This window comes from Acanthochromis polyacanthus, chromosome 15 (assembly GCF_021347895.1).
Source record: "Acanthochromis polyacanthus isolate Apoly-LR-REF ecotype Palm Island chromosome 15, KAUST_Apoly_ChrSc, whole genome shotgun sequence".
Taxonomy (NCBI): Eukaryota; Metazoa; Chordata; class Actinopteri; family Pomacentridae; genus Acanthochromis; species Acanthochromis polyacanthus.
Genome location: NC_067127.1, coordinates 8,151,145 through 8,167,785, shown reverse-complemented (window position 1 = coordinate 8,167,785; position 16,641 = coordinate 8,151,145). Strand labels below are relative to the sequence as shown.

At 40.8% G+C, this 16,641-nt stretch overlaps 1 protein-coding gene across 1 annotated transcript in view; it reads left to right on the top strand.

Annotated features, from left to right (window-relative positions):
• Positions 1–16,641, top strand: part of LOC110945293 (SH3 and PX domain-containing protein 2A) — a 53,558-nt gene that overhangs the window by 24,976 nt on the left and 11,941 nt on the right. The window contains 1 exon segment of the mRNA XM_051960203.1: positions 7,316–7,444. Coding sequence (XP_051816163.1) covers positions 7,316–7,444 — 129 coding nt within the window.

The window sequence follows — 16,641 nt, the reverse complement described above, 5'->3', positions numbered from 1 at the left end:
TGATAAGTGACCATTTGTCCCAGTGGACTCCCACCCTGGAGGCAGAGCTTAAGCTTCTCGCTGAAAACACAGCATTCGAGGCAGAATCTGTTCAGTATGAGAATGAGATCACAAATTTGCAATTTATTTGTGATTTTGTAAAGCTGGGGAATAGGTTATGCTCCTTTTCCTCCGTGTACGAGTTGTCAAGTGGTGAAGGCGTCAGAGTTTCTACTGGAAAACCTGATGAAGTGCAGGATTGGTTTGAAGTCCCACTCATTAATTTAGCAGTTTTACTCTGATTCCAGTCTTTTTGGAAACCTTCTGTATTAGCGAGATCCAGTGCAACGGTCTGTACTATAGTTAAAGGCTCCCTGTGGAGTTTCTTACCTTTTGTAGCACCGTGGAGCAACTTTTTATGAGTGGGTCCCTGTTTTGTTGCCATATTTTGCACACAAAAGCAGGCTACATGATGCATAATCCTGCGGTGGTTTAATTCCATTGATTCACATTTGGTTGTGGTCATGTTTAAAGAAATGTTTCACAATGTGCAAATAAAGGCACGGCAGAAGACTGCTCTGAAGCAAACTTGAATGTAAACAATGCAAATGTCAAAGTCTTCCACTGATGTTTCTTGAGGAAGCAGGGCATTGCATGGATTTTTTTGAAAACATGTAAACACATGATAAGCACATGTAAACATAACTTCAACCGTTTACAAGAAATTGCAACGTGGACCTTTAATAAGCAGTTGAAAGTCCACGTTAGTACTGCATTTTATGTAACATTTACATGTTTATCTATAGTTTTAAAATACTGAAAAATCTGCAAATCATGTGCAGATAATTAAGATATTTAGACATTTTTTACTGCAATGTGAAGGCTGTCTTACTGTATGATGATTTTGGGGGAATGTTTCTGTTCTATTTATTTGTGGTCTGCCCCTTCTCCCTCAGGGCCGCATACTGATTCAATGACATGAGTACATCTGTACTACATTGAACAGCAGTTCTGTGTCCCTTTCTAATCCAGCTGCACATCTGCTGCTGATGAGCCAAACAAAGGCATTGCACTTTGCCAAATTTTACTCCTCTCAACCCAGTTCTGCTCTCATAAAGTTACCCCATGGGTTCAAAATGTGGCACTAAAACGTGAAGGCCAATGCCAACTATGCTATCAACCAAAAAGCTTGATCCCTGAAACATGTTCGCAGGGAAAATGTCCTGGGTATAAACGGGTTAGACTAGACTCCCTGGTTTCCTCCTCTTGGTGATGAATTATTGCAAAGTTCCCAACTGTCATCATCTTTGGATGGAGCTGATGACGGGTAAGTGGGGGTGGGGTTGGGGGTTGGATGGAGTTAGGACGTCTGGGAGTGCAAAGGGTGGGAGCAGGAAGCACATGTATAAATCTGAGTGAGGAGAGATAAACAAAGCGAGTGGCTAATAGCGACATGCGATGGAAGCCAAGAAGAAAATGCTTTTCAAGGCTCATAAATGCTTTTGGTCGTCATTGTTCATATACGTACGAAAACACACATGCATCCTATAATGCCAGCTCTCAACTATTTTCTCAGAAATACCACACAACCCTAACAAATGAACTCAAGTAGCAGTTTATTCACAGTCAGTAAAGTAAATCCAAATGTGTTTGTTTAAATGTACAACTAGGATATTTGTTATGCGTTTGAACGGTCTATTAAAGCTGGGGTAAGCAGGACTTTTTTAGCATTATTGGACAAAACTTCCACAATAACCTTTAAGCATATTATAATTCATGTAGTTCAAGAGGAAACTAGACTTATGCACCTTCTCTTGGCTCTGGTTTTACATCTCAAAAAATTCAGCCAGTGAAGGTCGACTTTAGGCAATCAGCTGAGATAATACATAGAGCAGTGGTTGGCAACTGGCGGCCCGTGGGCCAAAACTGGCCCGTCAGGAATATCTGGCCGCCAGATGATTTTGAAAATTTGATTTGGCACGGAGCCAAGCCAGTCCGTCACCGCAACACGAAATTCGCGTGGTCGGCTGCTGCCGGGCATTTCCGCGTTTGCGCTACTGGTCGGACACAGTTGTACCAGCCAGATTTCACTGAGCAACAGTGTGTGTAAAACGTGTGTGTGTCTCGGGAGTCATTTTTAATACATCTGTGATCAGAATTGAGACGTGTGTCCCAAGCAGCAGCGATCAGTTGTAGAAGCTCCGCTGCTCGCGGTATCGCCCCCTCGCAGGTTGGCCCGCTGTTCGATTGTTTACAAACATTTTGTCCCGAAGCCACATCTACTTGCCGACCCCTGACATAGAGCAACAGAGTTAGCAGTGACATTAGGATGCAGTGGAGCAATGAATTTAGAACTTAAACTCAGGAGAGCAAGTTTTAAATCCTGGGTAAAGCCATAAGACAATAAGGAGGTCCTCGGTTTATGACGTCCTCTACTTGAGTCGTTTCGCTGTTACGTTGGAACTGATTACAGGTCAGTCCTCGGGTTAACGTACAGCGTTTCATTGTTATGTTGGAACTGGTTCAGTGGAACTAGTTGGCAAGCAGAGCGGACAAATACGTCATCACACGGCAAGTGGATAAATACTGTATGTGTAGTAGTCACGCAGTGCTGTAAGATGACTTTGTTTACATTTGCCACCACATTGGATTATGCTGCATTCACTAACTTCATTATGGCTCCAAAGTGTAAGTCAGACTTACACTTTACATTTTTACCGGAATTTTCCTACTGAGTTATGTTTCACTGTGAGCTAATGACTGTTTTCATTGCTGTAGTTTGTACAAATATATAAACTGATCAATGTCGATGCATGTTACGGCTTTGTTTACATTTTCACCGGAGTTCACAGCGAAAATCAACTTAAATCACAACGCAGGAAGGGAACTCCGAGGTACGTCTAGGACCCCCTGTAGTAACTTTTAGCTGATTCCTCGTCTGATGGGAGGAGCTTCAGACAGACAGGGAAGAGGGCTGTATTCTGAAAATTGTGATCTTGATTTTTGCCCTCCTTAGCTTAAAAGTAAATTTGATAAAACGTGCATTCATGCAACTTTCATTTAGAGCAGCAGAAGCTGGATGTTTGAACTCCTCATTCATCTTTGTAGTTACAATTTCAAACACTTAAATATCATGTTCACCTGCTTGCTTTCTAATAGTTTTAATGCATTTTTCAGCTGCCTCTGTTTGTGAATATATGCTGCATGTATTTTTAAATAAAATTGTAATTTCAATTTTTTTTTCAAATTAGTTGATTTATAATCCTTCCATGTGCTTTGCGATATATTATTCTTCTCGCACACCTCCCCACCAGGGAGTGAGTGATAGTAGTGCTGAAACTTCATTGAAGTGCTGCATTTAGCTGAAACCCTGATTTATAAAGCTCATTCTATATTCAGCTCTCTTTGCACAAAGTTCATTTGAAATTAGACCCGTCCTGTCCAGAGCTACTTCACCTCATTTTTTCTCACACATGTTCTCCGTGTTCAGACTCTGTCTTCCTGCTGTTGCAAAACATTTCATTTCCTGAATGAGACTGAAATATTAGCTTTTGTGTTTTCAGGCCTATTGACTTTGCTGACAAAGTCTTTACTCACTCTCACATTGACTGTTCTCTCCCTGCAGTAGTTAATTGCTACATTTACATCATTTGACATAGATTATGGTTTCATTAGATCATGACCTGCTGAGTTTTATGTCCATCCGTTGAGAAATTATGTTCTTGACAACTGTATGTTTTCTTTCTCCTTTTTTATAAAACAATGTCCAAGTTTCAAGATATTTGAATCTGGGTTCCCAACAGGACATTACTGTATTTCAAGGCCAAATTCAGCATTAAGTAGGCAAAGCTGCACAATAAATCCACAGGGTTGCTGTTGTGGGAAAATTACTGGTCATGAAAAAGCAAAGAGGAATTAATTTTAAATAATTCTTAGTAAAGGTGCTGCTTTCTAATAAATCTCTAAATCTAGACAACCTACAACCCCCATACATGATAGCTGGGAACTTGATTTAAACACAGTCAGAATCCCATATGTTTTACCCATATCTTAACCAGCCTGCAAAAGTAGTCATACTTGACAGATACTTTTAATAAGCAGTATATGACAGAAAATGATATACTATGACTAAAGTACAATAACTGACTTAAAATAAACTACTCAAATATGTAAGTGTAGTTACAAGTTTATTTTAAGTGACCGAAGTCGTATTAGTAACTGCAACAGTAACAACTAAGTCAGTTGTCTTGTGTCCTTGTTGACAGTTAAATTGGCCTGAGTTCATATAAACCACTAAAAATCAACAAAACAAAATCTGCAAATCTTCTAAACCTCAAAACATGTTTGAAAAAAACATTATGTTTTAATGGGGGCTGCACAGTGGCGTAGTGGTTAACACTTTCGCCTTGCAGCAAGAAGATCCCTGGTTCAAATCCCGGCCTGGGATCTTTCTGCATGGAGTTTGCCCGTTCTCCCTGTGCATGTGTGGGTTTACTCCGGGTACTCTGGCTTCCTCCCACAGTCCAAAAATATGCTGAGGTTAATTAATTACTCTAAACTGCCCGTAGGTGTGAATGTGAGTGTGATTATTTGTCTGTATATGTAGCCCTGTGACAGACTGGTGACCTGTCCAGGGTGTCCCCTGCCTTCGCCCGAGTCAGCTGGGATAGACTCCAGCACCCCCCGCGACCCTAGTGAGGATAAAGCGGTGAATAGAGGATGGATGGATTATGTTTTAATGGCCAATCTGTACACCATCCTGGTGTAGTTTTGAGATCTTGTAAAAACAGAACATTTTCATGGTCATTGGAATAATCATGTGTGGCATGCCATTCTGCTGAGAAAAATACCCGCATCTAAGCTTAACACAAAATCACTTATTGTACATATCTCCTTCAAAAATTATGGAAAAATAACATGTTTATTCTGAAATTATATTTTTAAAGGAAAATAATTGTGTGTTCTTTTGCACAACTGAACAGTCATGACTGACTCAGATCTGACCAGCAAAAATGCCAAAAAATTCAAGAACTTTTTAGGTCAACAGTGTAGAACTGCAGGATGTGTTTTATACAGAGCAGATAGGGCACAAGTATGGAGACAAATTAAAAATGTAACAATAATAATAATAATAACAAAATATTTATGTGCATAGAGCCACTGTTTTATCCCAGTATTATGCTGTAATGTTGTATAGGTTGATTCCACACTTTCTTTTCAATTTTTGTTAAATATATAATCAAAAAAACATATTTTTACCATCATAGCTGTGCCATACTGCACAGAAGACCTTTTTACTTCTCTCTACCTCTACCCATAGCTGTACTGTTTCTATAAAGGCACATGACTTTACATTGCAGTGACAAATGAGCCCACAGTGAGTAAAAATGAGGCAGGAGCAACAGAGGGCTCAGAGGGATAATAGTGTCAAAGGAAATATGATTATATGAAAATACAAGAAATATTACTATTTGTTGTAAATAAAGTAATTGCTGTCATATTATACATTGAATAACAACAAGGCGATGTTTAAATAAAGCTCTTTCCATTGTTTCTGCACCCAGCTTTGTGGTTAGACGAAACATCTTGCATAAATAACGTGAAGCTTCATAAACCACAGCCCGACCACAGTATTTCCAGTGTCAGACTCTTTGGCAGTTTTGACATGAGAGATGCTAATGGTGCTGAGTTCATTTTTGTGAGTTATTAGCTTCTTGACATTTCAAATAGAGCTCCTGAGTTGACTGCAAAATATTATCCAGATTGAGAGAAATGTTAATCTCAAGTCTGGGGGGGACTGTCGCCAAGTCAGCTCTTTGGAAGAATGGCAGCTTAATCCAGACCTTCTCAATCATTCCTTATCTAAGCCTCAAGCCTTCAGTTTCTTGGACTGAACTCTTCTTACTTTCCATCCACTGGATAAAACGAAGGTACTCTTTCCACAAACTGTGTTTACCACATGTATTTTATTTGGACTTGCTTGCCTCTTTTTGTTTCAATAATTTGCTGGAAATATTTGCTGATTATGTGAGTCAAAAGCTTGACAGTAACTGACGGCAGTTAGTAAAAGCAGCATTTGGATGAGTATGACCATGAACAGAGATTGTAACCTTAACAGTGTTTGTAGATCTTTTCTGGTTATTAAATCACACCATAAAAGCACGTATCTGCTGCAGAAGTAGTGTGAGGGTAAACAGATATAAAACGTGCAGACAGAAGCTCCTTCTGTTTGCAGCTTTGAACTCGGTGGTCAGTAGAAGCTCTTGTTAATGTGTGAACTGAACGTCAGCTGGTTTGCGTCTGGATTCCAGCTGACAGTTGTTAGATCTGCTTTAGTTTCATCGGCTATGCTTGTTTTAGGGATTTTTTATGATTAAAGCTTCAGCCGGGCTCAGTTAATGTAGCCTTGCTCTTGTGGTGGGAAAAACACGGTGTGGATGTTGGTAAAGTACCGGGCACTATACGTTTCTTAAAGTCCTTCATAAGTAAAAGAAAAACATCTGTTTCTTTTCTTTCCTGATAGTTAGAAAACCAAAATCTGGTGAAATGATGGGTGCTGACCCAGTTAGGAAAGCAGGCTTATGCTACGTGAAAAACTAAGTCACTGCTGGTGTTTATATGGTTAACTCAGTGAAGTAGAGAAAGAAAGATTTTCATTGGCTGGGCTGCACGCTGCAGTTAGAGCTCTAGTGTTTCATGGAGACAGAGGTCCATCCCTCTGAGCACAACTCCAGCCCCTTCATCTGGTTCTATTTAAGGCCCCTAGTGCCGACTCTTATGATTGGCGTATACAACCCCCTACTCTTCCTCCAGCTCCAGCCCCAACTGAGGAGAAGGAGGCTTTTTAGCAGATGTTTTATTTTCTAAGGGAAACCATTTCTTTCTCCCACTCTACTGTCCTGTCCTCAGTTGGCTTAGCTCACTTTTCTGTCACTGCTACATCTCCCTCTGCTTTCTCATTGCTGCTTCTATTTCATCTGTGTTCATGTGTCTACGTGTATCTACTGACCTGTACTCAGCTTTGTTGGACAATGAGGATGAGGTCTCTTCAGTGAAACAGAATGGATTTTCTGCTGTTGACTGTTTGATCCTTGACATTTTGGAGGGAGGTTCTTTTCCTAGACTTTCAGCATCTCCATTGCCCTTGGTGTTGGGCTGGAGAGGGATGCGGCTCTATGGCTAGACTCTGGGGAAGATGCACTAAACCCTGTGAATATTGTGATTGGCTGAGCTCTACCAACAAAGTGGCCTATGGCACAGCGAGTGCCCAACAGTCGTTCTCGTGGACCTATGGCTGGCAGCTGGCTGACAGCATGTTTTTTTCCATCAACTCCAGGTCTGGATGGTTCGGACCCCATGCTCCTGGAACAATATGTGGTGGTTGCCAATTACGAGAAACAAGAGCCTGCAGAAATCAGTCTTCAGGCAGGCGAGGTGGTCGACGTCATTGAGAAGAGTGAGAGTGGTGAGTAATCAAAACAAATGCACAACAAAGACATGCTGAGCAGGAATAACTTGTGTACATCAGACACAAACAGGAACATTCATAATTCAGTCTGCAGTTCCTCAAACATTCTGCCCTTTTCCCTCACTCAACCCTTTCACCTTCTTTGTCCAAAGCTTGCTAGTTGTTACTCAGCCCCATCTGGAGGCTCGCTTTGGCCTGCAGTCAGCCCTGTTTTTTCCCACTGTTGGTTTAGGCTTGGGGCCAGAATGTTGCCTCTAGCAAGAGGAATGTCTTCCAGACTCATATTAATTATTCCACCTCACTTTAATGGAAAGCCAGCAAGACATGCCGGATTTACAAATGCCAGCTGCAGAGAGTCCTTAGTCAGCTGTTTAACCTCTGGAAAGAGCTAGCAGACAGGACCAAGATTGTGCTTTAGAGTTGGTGTCATTCAGTTTGACAAAATTGCATGTTTAATGAGTCTGTAGCCGAGAGTACAACTTTGTGTTATTCAATATGCTGCAACATTACCAGAGCTTATATCTATTGTGGGTGGAAGAGGACTCCAGTAAGGCTTTAATTGTTTTGTTTTCAATGCATTAACTGAAATACAATATATAATAAGCACATTTGCAATACAGAAAAAATGAAGACTTGATTTATAACTCATATAACTGACACCCAGATCTAAGCACCTGTCTGAATCCCATTTCTATAAGGAAATTTGTCATATAGAGCCCAAGAGTGACTGGAGAGCTATAGGCCCAGTAACAACATCTGACGTTCAGCTTTAATGGTGTGCTGAGACAGTAAAACAGTAATGGGACTCATGTGTTCTTCAGAGGGAGGACGGGTAAAGAGAGATGGAGGAGGAAACAGTGACCTGGAAGGCAATTGGACTTGGGTTTCACGATGGGTGTGAGTGCCACACTGGCCTTAAGGAAGAGGGTCCATAGAGTGAGATCGCTTTGAAGTGTCACGTGTCCTGCCTTCGGGTTCATGTATTTGTTTTCACTCCCTGCTCCAGTAGGATTTCAGCCCAATGGGGAGCCACAGTGAGGCGGATATTCCAACACCTTGAAGTCCTTTTATCGGGGGCCTTATATGAGTGCTTTCCTCCATGTATTTGAACTGCATGGTTCTGTGCATTTAAGAAGAGGCCCCTTCACTTTTGTATTTCAGCTGACCGCAGTGCACAGGTATAGTGGGTGATCTGTGCGCACATCTCATGGAAGATTTATGATTTCTTGGTTTCTGTGGTTTTACTGTAATTTAGTTTCATGCTAATATTGCTTTGTTTCATCATTTTCTCTGAAGGAAGCTATATTTTGTTGCCACTTTCACTTCAGCTCATTCATTCATTGGATATCTCATGAATTTCTAAAGAGAAAATCAGTGAACTAGGCTTTTTCGAAGACATCCTAAGGCTATTTGACAGCTTTATTACACATTGACACTTTCACAGAGATCTGAAATAAATACATTCTCCCCTCACTCACATTCTGCTGTGCAGACTGTTTCCAGCAGCACAGCTAGCATTTAGCGGCAATCTTAACACCTTCTGCAATGCAAGTCAGTTAAAGCTGGTCCATTTGGCTGGCTGACATCAGTCCGTATCCTTTTGCCAATACTAACAGGACCAGGTGTGTGCTATGATGATTTCAGAGCTCATTTGATTTAGCATCCATTCCCTTGCAGGATAAGTACAAACCCTTTAATGATTTCTGACAGATTGATCTCTGTATTACAGAGCTATGTAGTGAATATTCTGAGTTAGAGGCACTAAAAGTGTCTGCAGCATTTGTTATGATAAAAGGCCTGTATGGATTTTCAAGCCATGCAGATTTAAAACAGCATGTGTCTCCCTGCAGAGTCTTTGGATGCACTGAGTGGAAAATATCTGTATTCTGTCATGCTGCCACATAATTCTGTATTTGCATTGTATGTCTGATTGATTTCATAGGAGATTTCTGTATAAAGGTGTGAGACTCCAGGAGTAGAACAGAGACAGATCTAGATATAGAAAACTACAGCTCCATATTAGTTTTGCAGTTCACCCAAGACCTTCAACAGAAGTCCTGCTGTTAAAGCTACTGTGCCATAGACATTGGCTGTGACTGCTGCCCAGTGCAGTTATCGACTTTTCCTTACCTTGGATTAGATAATATATGCCTTTGACAGGGCAGTGAATCTAGGTCAGACCTATAAGTGAGCTCAGCTTTCTCTACTTTTCCAGCCTGCTGTCCCGAGCCAAGGAAGTATTTTCCGTTGCACTGGCTTCATGATACACTTTGTGTCGTGGTCTTTGTTTCAGTTGGTGTAGCAGTTTATACTTATCGCTGGTTGGTTTGGTTTGAAGTAGATGCTGTGGTAAATAGACAGGGTAAACCAATGAGTGCTTGGGGCTGTCTGGAATCATTTTGTTTCTCTGGAATAATACACTCAGAAGTTGCTATTTAACAACGACACGTACGTACAAATCAAGGACTGATTGAATGGAGCAATATGAAAATCTTACAAGTAACAGTTTAGTTTTGTCAAAAACTATGAAGTAATTAAAAATTGTTCTATAATTACCAATTTTGTCTCCATTCCTATTGCAGTAATTTTATTTGTCTATTTTATAAGAGTTTACCAGGGGAGATGCTGGCTCAGGAGGAGAGAGTAGTGCAGGGAGAAACTCGGGAGAAAATGGAAAAAGCAATTTCCTGCCAAAGTTAGTGGTTCAGAGAGGTTGGTTCATTATAATGGCTTAATGGATCCTCCAGGATGCCTCCTCAGTTTACACTATATTGGAGAGATGTTAACCAAAAGCTAAGCTAGCAGCCTTGTTGGTCAGTTCAAATGCTCTGTATTCAGTGGTTTAAACTTTGCCCTTTAATTGAGCATGTAGGAAAGGAAAAAATAATGTGCAGGCACTTCTGGAAATATTGTATTTATTGCAGCCGGCTTGCCTCCACCTCAAAAGCAGTGTCAGGCATTTTGCCTTCAGTCCTGTGTGGACACAGTCAGGGTTTAACATCTCCATTCCAAAACCAGATGAGCCTCTATGAATCATAGTTTGCCGGATGAACTCCAGGAATGCCTGTCTGTTTCAGAAGGTGCAACCAACATCATCAGTCCCTCCATCTCCCCAAAGACCCCTTGGCAACACCTATGTCCAGTATGTTTTGTATCTCTACTGCTCCTCCCGGCTTACATAAGCAGGGTGGAGTGAGTGGAACTTCAGGAAAAGCCTTCACTTTCCAAGAGAGTAATCTTGGATAAAATTGGCCCTTTTGGCTTCACAAGCAACAATGATTTAACGTTGGACAATGCTTCACAGAGAAGCCGGAAAGAAAGGGGTATTCCTGCAGGTGATGTTGGACTGCCTGGCTGAAAGACCTCAGAGACTGCTGACAGATTAAACAGATCTGGCCCTCAGCATGGCATGATTGATGTGCAGGATGTCTATTGTACCTTCACATGGAAAAATGTACCAATACAGTAATATCACTGCTCTCTCTCTCCAAGCTGGAAGCAAGATGATCTCAGGGCTAAGCTTGAGCAGGAGCTTGATGTTCAGAGAGACAGATTCCTCTTCATCTGGTGTCCACTCCAAGAACAGAGACTTAATGTTTCTCTTAGAAGGATAATGCCTGTAAATTTTAATGCTATGTATAAAATGATATAGCAGTATTTAGGAATTGGCAAAAATCCAAGATTCAGATGAATACTTAGAGTTTAATGAGCTTGTTTTTTGGACAGTTTCTATTGTTTTTAAACTTGCAAGCAGACAGTAAGTCCACAGCTTTGGTCCAAAATAAATGTCTCAGCAACTGGGAAATGGATAGAAATAAAATTTGAGGGAGATAGTCATCCAGAATGTTACCAGGAGGCCTCCAGTAAAATTCTTAAGAATAGTTGAATAGACTGCCATGAACTTTGGCGTAGACCTTCATGTTCTTCTCAGGATAAATCTCAACTGGTTATCTGGTGCCATCATAAACTCTTATTTCCTTTTGTCTAATACTTGGCTCTATGACCAGACATCTGCGAAGCTAATCACAGAACATGCTAACACGTTAATAGCAAACATGATAAGCACTGGACTCGTTAATTATCAGCATGTTGTCATTGCAACACTCTTGGCATTAGCGCTGTGAATTAAATGCTAATGCCACAATTGCAACACTCTTGCCATTGTGGCATTAGCATTTAATTCAAAGTGCCATTGAGCCATAGCACAGTCTCATAAGGCTGCTAGCTCTAGTAAGCTCTTAAGCTATCATGCACAAACAAGAGGGAGAACATGACCTTGATAAAGCCAATAAACTGTATTTCCTTGAAGCTTTCAGTCTCTTTTGGGATGCGCTCCAGAGATTACAGCTTATTAGAATGCCAGTTGATTTTCTTCTATAACACTAAAAAATGTGCTGATTCTCATACTCAGCAAAGTGCAGAACTGCAATTACATTGCAGATTTTAGCTACAATGGTTCCTTGAAGTGTGACAGCATTGTGTTTACTGCAGTTTTTCTGTCTCTGATGTGCGGGAGTATAAACGGCAAGGTCAGTGTTGAGCTTCAGGGCCTGGCAGCGCTCAAACCTTCAGTTTTCCAATTTGGTATGTGCAGTTTCAGCAAGACCATGTTTCCTTGTATAATGTAGGAAAAACCCTATAATTCTTGTCAACGAACCACCAAAGACATGATACAGAAAACGTGCCAAGTGTTAAATGTGTTTTTTAAGCAGAAGTTGCACCAGCAGATGGAAGACACATTATCCACTCGGAGTAATCGCAATCCTTCACATTCTTTTGGCCTAGCATAGGAAGTTCTAATGACCATCCCAAGAAATTGACCTTATCCTGTATTTTTAGATATGGAAGCTCAGATTGGAGGTTTGTAACAGGCATTTGAACATAGCTTTCTACTACTCTATTTTCTCGCATCTTGTCACAGAGGCACTGGAGGTGAAAAATGGCAGCGATAATAGGATTTAAGTGGCAGTAATAGTAGTAATAATACAGCATACAAGAATCAGTCTGTGTAGCCAAAAGGGTACCTCTCTCTCACTTAAGAATTGACCATTGAGTTACATTTTAAGGGGTGGGCTTTCAGACACTCAAGGACTGCTGTGTCTCCAAATCAGTGGAGCCTAGAAAGCACACAAGCCAGGGGCTACTGCTTCGTTGAGACCATGAGGGGATCCTTTCAGACGCTGGGAGGGAGTGAAGGTTGTTCCTTAGGTCAACATTAGCTCCTGAAAGTCGTTTTGTGCCGGTCTTGCCGCCTCCTCCACGTACCAGAGCCACCCAGGTAATTGAAACCCAGTGTTTTATGAAAACTGGAAGTGTGTGTATTGGGCTCGATACCTTCCCCCTTGTGCTTTGATACAGGATCTACTGTTAATAAATACAGAAGCTGGAAATGAATGGGGTTTTCTCCTGCTCTACTCAACAGTGGTGTCAGATATCTGCAGGACTGCTGAGCCCCTGCATTCCTCATCGTTTCAGGTCGTGAAAAAAACCCTTTCCTCGTGCTGCTGAATCTGTGGTTCTCATATTCGTGCTAGACGTGTAGCACTCTCTTTTGTGAGAAGTTACTCCGAAGCACAAAGCAATGTTGATTCCAATTTTCCTTACAGCCTGTTTGTGTTAATGATGAATTTGTAGGGATTAAGGAGCATTGCAGTGTCGCATTGTGTTCTGCATGTCATTGCTTAGGAATTAGACTTGATTGATTGTGTTCATAGATTGCAGTTTTGTTTCATAGGTTTTCCACTCACCTTAGGAAAAGACTAGCGTTGTATAAATCCCGTTACTTTGTTGCAGCTGAGAATCTGTTGTTGATTACAGTAAAAATGAAGCATGGGTTTTAAAGCTGATAGAGTTTCCAGATGTATGCGAGACAAATAGAGCTTAGAAATACTGTCTGCTCCTATTATATGTCTGCCTACTGCATCTGCACTTCCAGGAGTACAATATGCTATGGGTTAAGTAAAAGGACAGCTCCATAGAAGTTTGGAAAGGGCATCTGTTTACATAAATAATAGAGACATACGCATCTTTCTCAGCAGCCTTCTCACCTTACATTTCTACTTTTCTGCAAAACAGCTCAATTCACATTCAACAGAGTTTGGAAATATCTTGATCAAATCCAGTTCAGTCAATGGGACCATTTTGGAAAAATGCTTATTCACTTATTGGTGATGAGAAGGGAAATTGATTCCACTATCATTCATCTGTGTGTTCACTACAAAGCTACATCCAGCAGCAGGTTAGCTAATGTCAGCAGAATGATTGGAAACGGGGGAAACAGCTGTAAAAATAATCCACCCACCAGCACCTCTAAAGCTTGCTAATTAACATGTGATAAGCTGCTTGGTTTAATGCATACCTACTTAAAAGTGTTAAAACAGCAATTTGCCAGGCAACCAGTAGAGTTCAGAGGACGTTAGAAGATAAAAGATAAGGTTCAGAGGTGCTGGTAGACAGATTTTGGCACTGCTGGTCAGCGCTGACTTGCTGTTTTCTCTTGTTTTTTGTTCCAGGCAAAGCTAACTAGTGGCTGGCTGCATATGTAATGAACAGACTGATGTTTCATCTAACTCCCCAAATGTGAAACTTTTAAATCTGGATCTGTTTCTGTCATGCTGTCTGAAATAGGCTGACAACATAATTTCCTTTTTTGTGAAAAGAGGAGATAATTGGGATGAAGCAGGCATTTACTTGAGCAGAGCTGTGCACCTCACAGCAGGCAGCTGAGGTAGAAAATTAGTTACAACTCGTCCTCTGCTTAAAACACTGAGTTTCTCTTGGTGTCCTTGTAGTGCAAAACAGCTCTGTTATCAAGACAAACTCCTGTCTGAGGCTGTAATATTTGAGGCTCACGTCTGTGGTTATGATCCTATGTGTTATATGAGATCTCCACTGGAGGCTGGTGGTCTTAGCTATTGTCTTATGCAAACACTGACCCCAAAACGGTGGAGGTTACAAAACTAAACTCTGCTCAAACACTTTAAAAGCTTTTTTTTTGATTTACTCAGGATGTTGACTAAGTAGCTATAATCGTATCATTGAATAATGTTTAGCAAAGTGTATTGCCAGTCAGCATTTGGCTGTGTTCTTTTTTTCCTTTGTGGTTAGAACTCTGCAGCAGCTTTCCAAGATTTTTTAACTTTTTATAGCGAGGCAGTGAGACACGGAGAAAAGCAGGTTGTGATACAAACTGATCAAAGACAACAAGAGACGATACACAAGCACCATTAAAGATGCAGGTGTACTTTTGTAATGTATGTCTGCTTTCTCTGCTGTGGGAACCAAGACAGCTGGTGGATCAGAATCAGACAAATGTGCGGATGAGTGTATTCGTACAAAACTCACTCACACACACATTTCCAGACATAAAGTATGCTTCCTTCATATGTTTCTTCCACATCTGTACAGATAATCGGAAGCGAGGAAGAGAGAGTACATTACTCTCTTAATCTCATTTCCATTGTCTGTCATTTCACCTTTCAGCGGCTGAATCCACCTCTTCATTCATTCACTGTCTCACTGCTGCTTTTCATTAACGCAAAGTCATTTTGTGATGCCACAATTAATCCTTTGCCTGATAACAGAGACTGCAAACTTACAATCTGTTGTGTATTAACAAAAAATGTAGTCTGAGATCTTAATATCCAACAAGTTGAAGCCTTCTGGGTCATACTGCGGTAACATGAAGCTTAACAAATTTCAGAAAACCATGCCGACTTACCAGTATGATTTCATCGAGATGCTAGTCATTGTGTAGTACTGCAAAATTGCTGTTTTGGCAGTAGGAGACCCACAAACCAGCTGTTTCTTTTGTAATGACCACAGCTGAAGGTTTGTGTCATCGTTCAGACTGTGCCAAGAATAAAGCTGACACTGTCCAGAAGTTAAGAATCCCATTTGCCACCTAGCCCTTATAGGGTAAAGACATCCTAGAAGCATTGTCATAATATAAAGCATGACATGTGGTAATGACAGGTTGTTAGAGTTGAAATCTGAAGCCCCAGACTTCACATATAGATTGAATGAGTTCATATCCACCACATGGTTTCTGAAAGCTGTCATTTTGTGTTGTCGATATGCATCAACTGTGGACGCGATGAAAGATGTGAAGCAGTGTTTGCTTTCCCTGCATTTCATATAATTGCAACCTGTCTGATATAAAGCTGCAACAGCCAGGAAATCAGCACTTGCGTAAAGTGTGTGCATTTATACTGTGCTTTTATTGCTTCTTTTGAGGTTCAGTGAACTCAGCCTAAGCACCTGCCATATGGAAGGATGGCTGAAAAATACGGGGAAAGCCGCCCTTGCCATCAGTAACAACATATATTTGCTCAGGCCTTTTATAATGACAGCATGCATTTACAGACTTACAGCTAAGTGCTCACCATTAAAGTATATCCCAACACTTTATTCTTATATTTGCTTTCATTTGCATCATGTGTCACTTTGCTAAAGTGAACATGACATTTACCTTCTGCTGGAATGTCAGTGTAAAAGTGGCAATTTGCAAATGTAGGCATTTTTTTCTTTACTGAATCGACTCCAGAAATTTTTGCTACTTCCAAGCAGACATATATAATGGCTGATTCAATTTAATGTAGCATTAATAGCTGATATTGCTCTTTGCTGATATATTTAAATGTTGCAGAGACTAAATGAACTATCGCAACATTTTGGCCCAATTAATTCAATTTAAAGTGTTGATTTTGTCATAATTAATGTAAAATTAAATATAATGCTTGATTCTTCTCACAAGCTTTCAATTCCACTGAGGAAAGAAAAAAATAATCAGTATTTAAGCCCTTCGGATAGTTGTAGATACCAGTTTGTGATTTTTGTGGCCTGCAGACTCGGCCTGATTTACTGGCGTGGGCTTTTGTTCAAGCCAAAGCTTTGGTGCAAAGACTGAGCACATTACATGGCTTGTTATGTCCCTGAGCCCTAGCCAGCCGTGTGCTCAGAGCCAAATAACATCCTCCTATCCGGACCCACCCTAACTCTATGCAAAATAGCCCCACTGTACAGCTGATCAGGGTTTTTTTTACTTCATCTTGCTGTTATTGTGCAGTCATCAATTAAATGAATCATCCTTCACATGAATCACAGAGATCGCATGTGTAAGTTCCAAAAAGGCCTGGAAAGATTTTGTCTGTTATTGCTTCCACTGAGAAACTCATGCATTAGTCTGTCAGCAG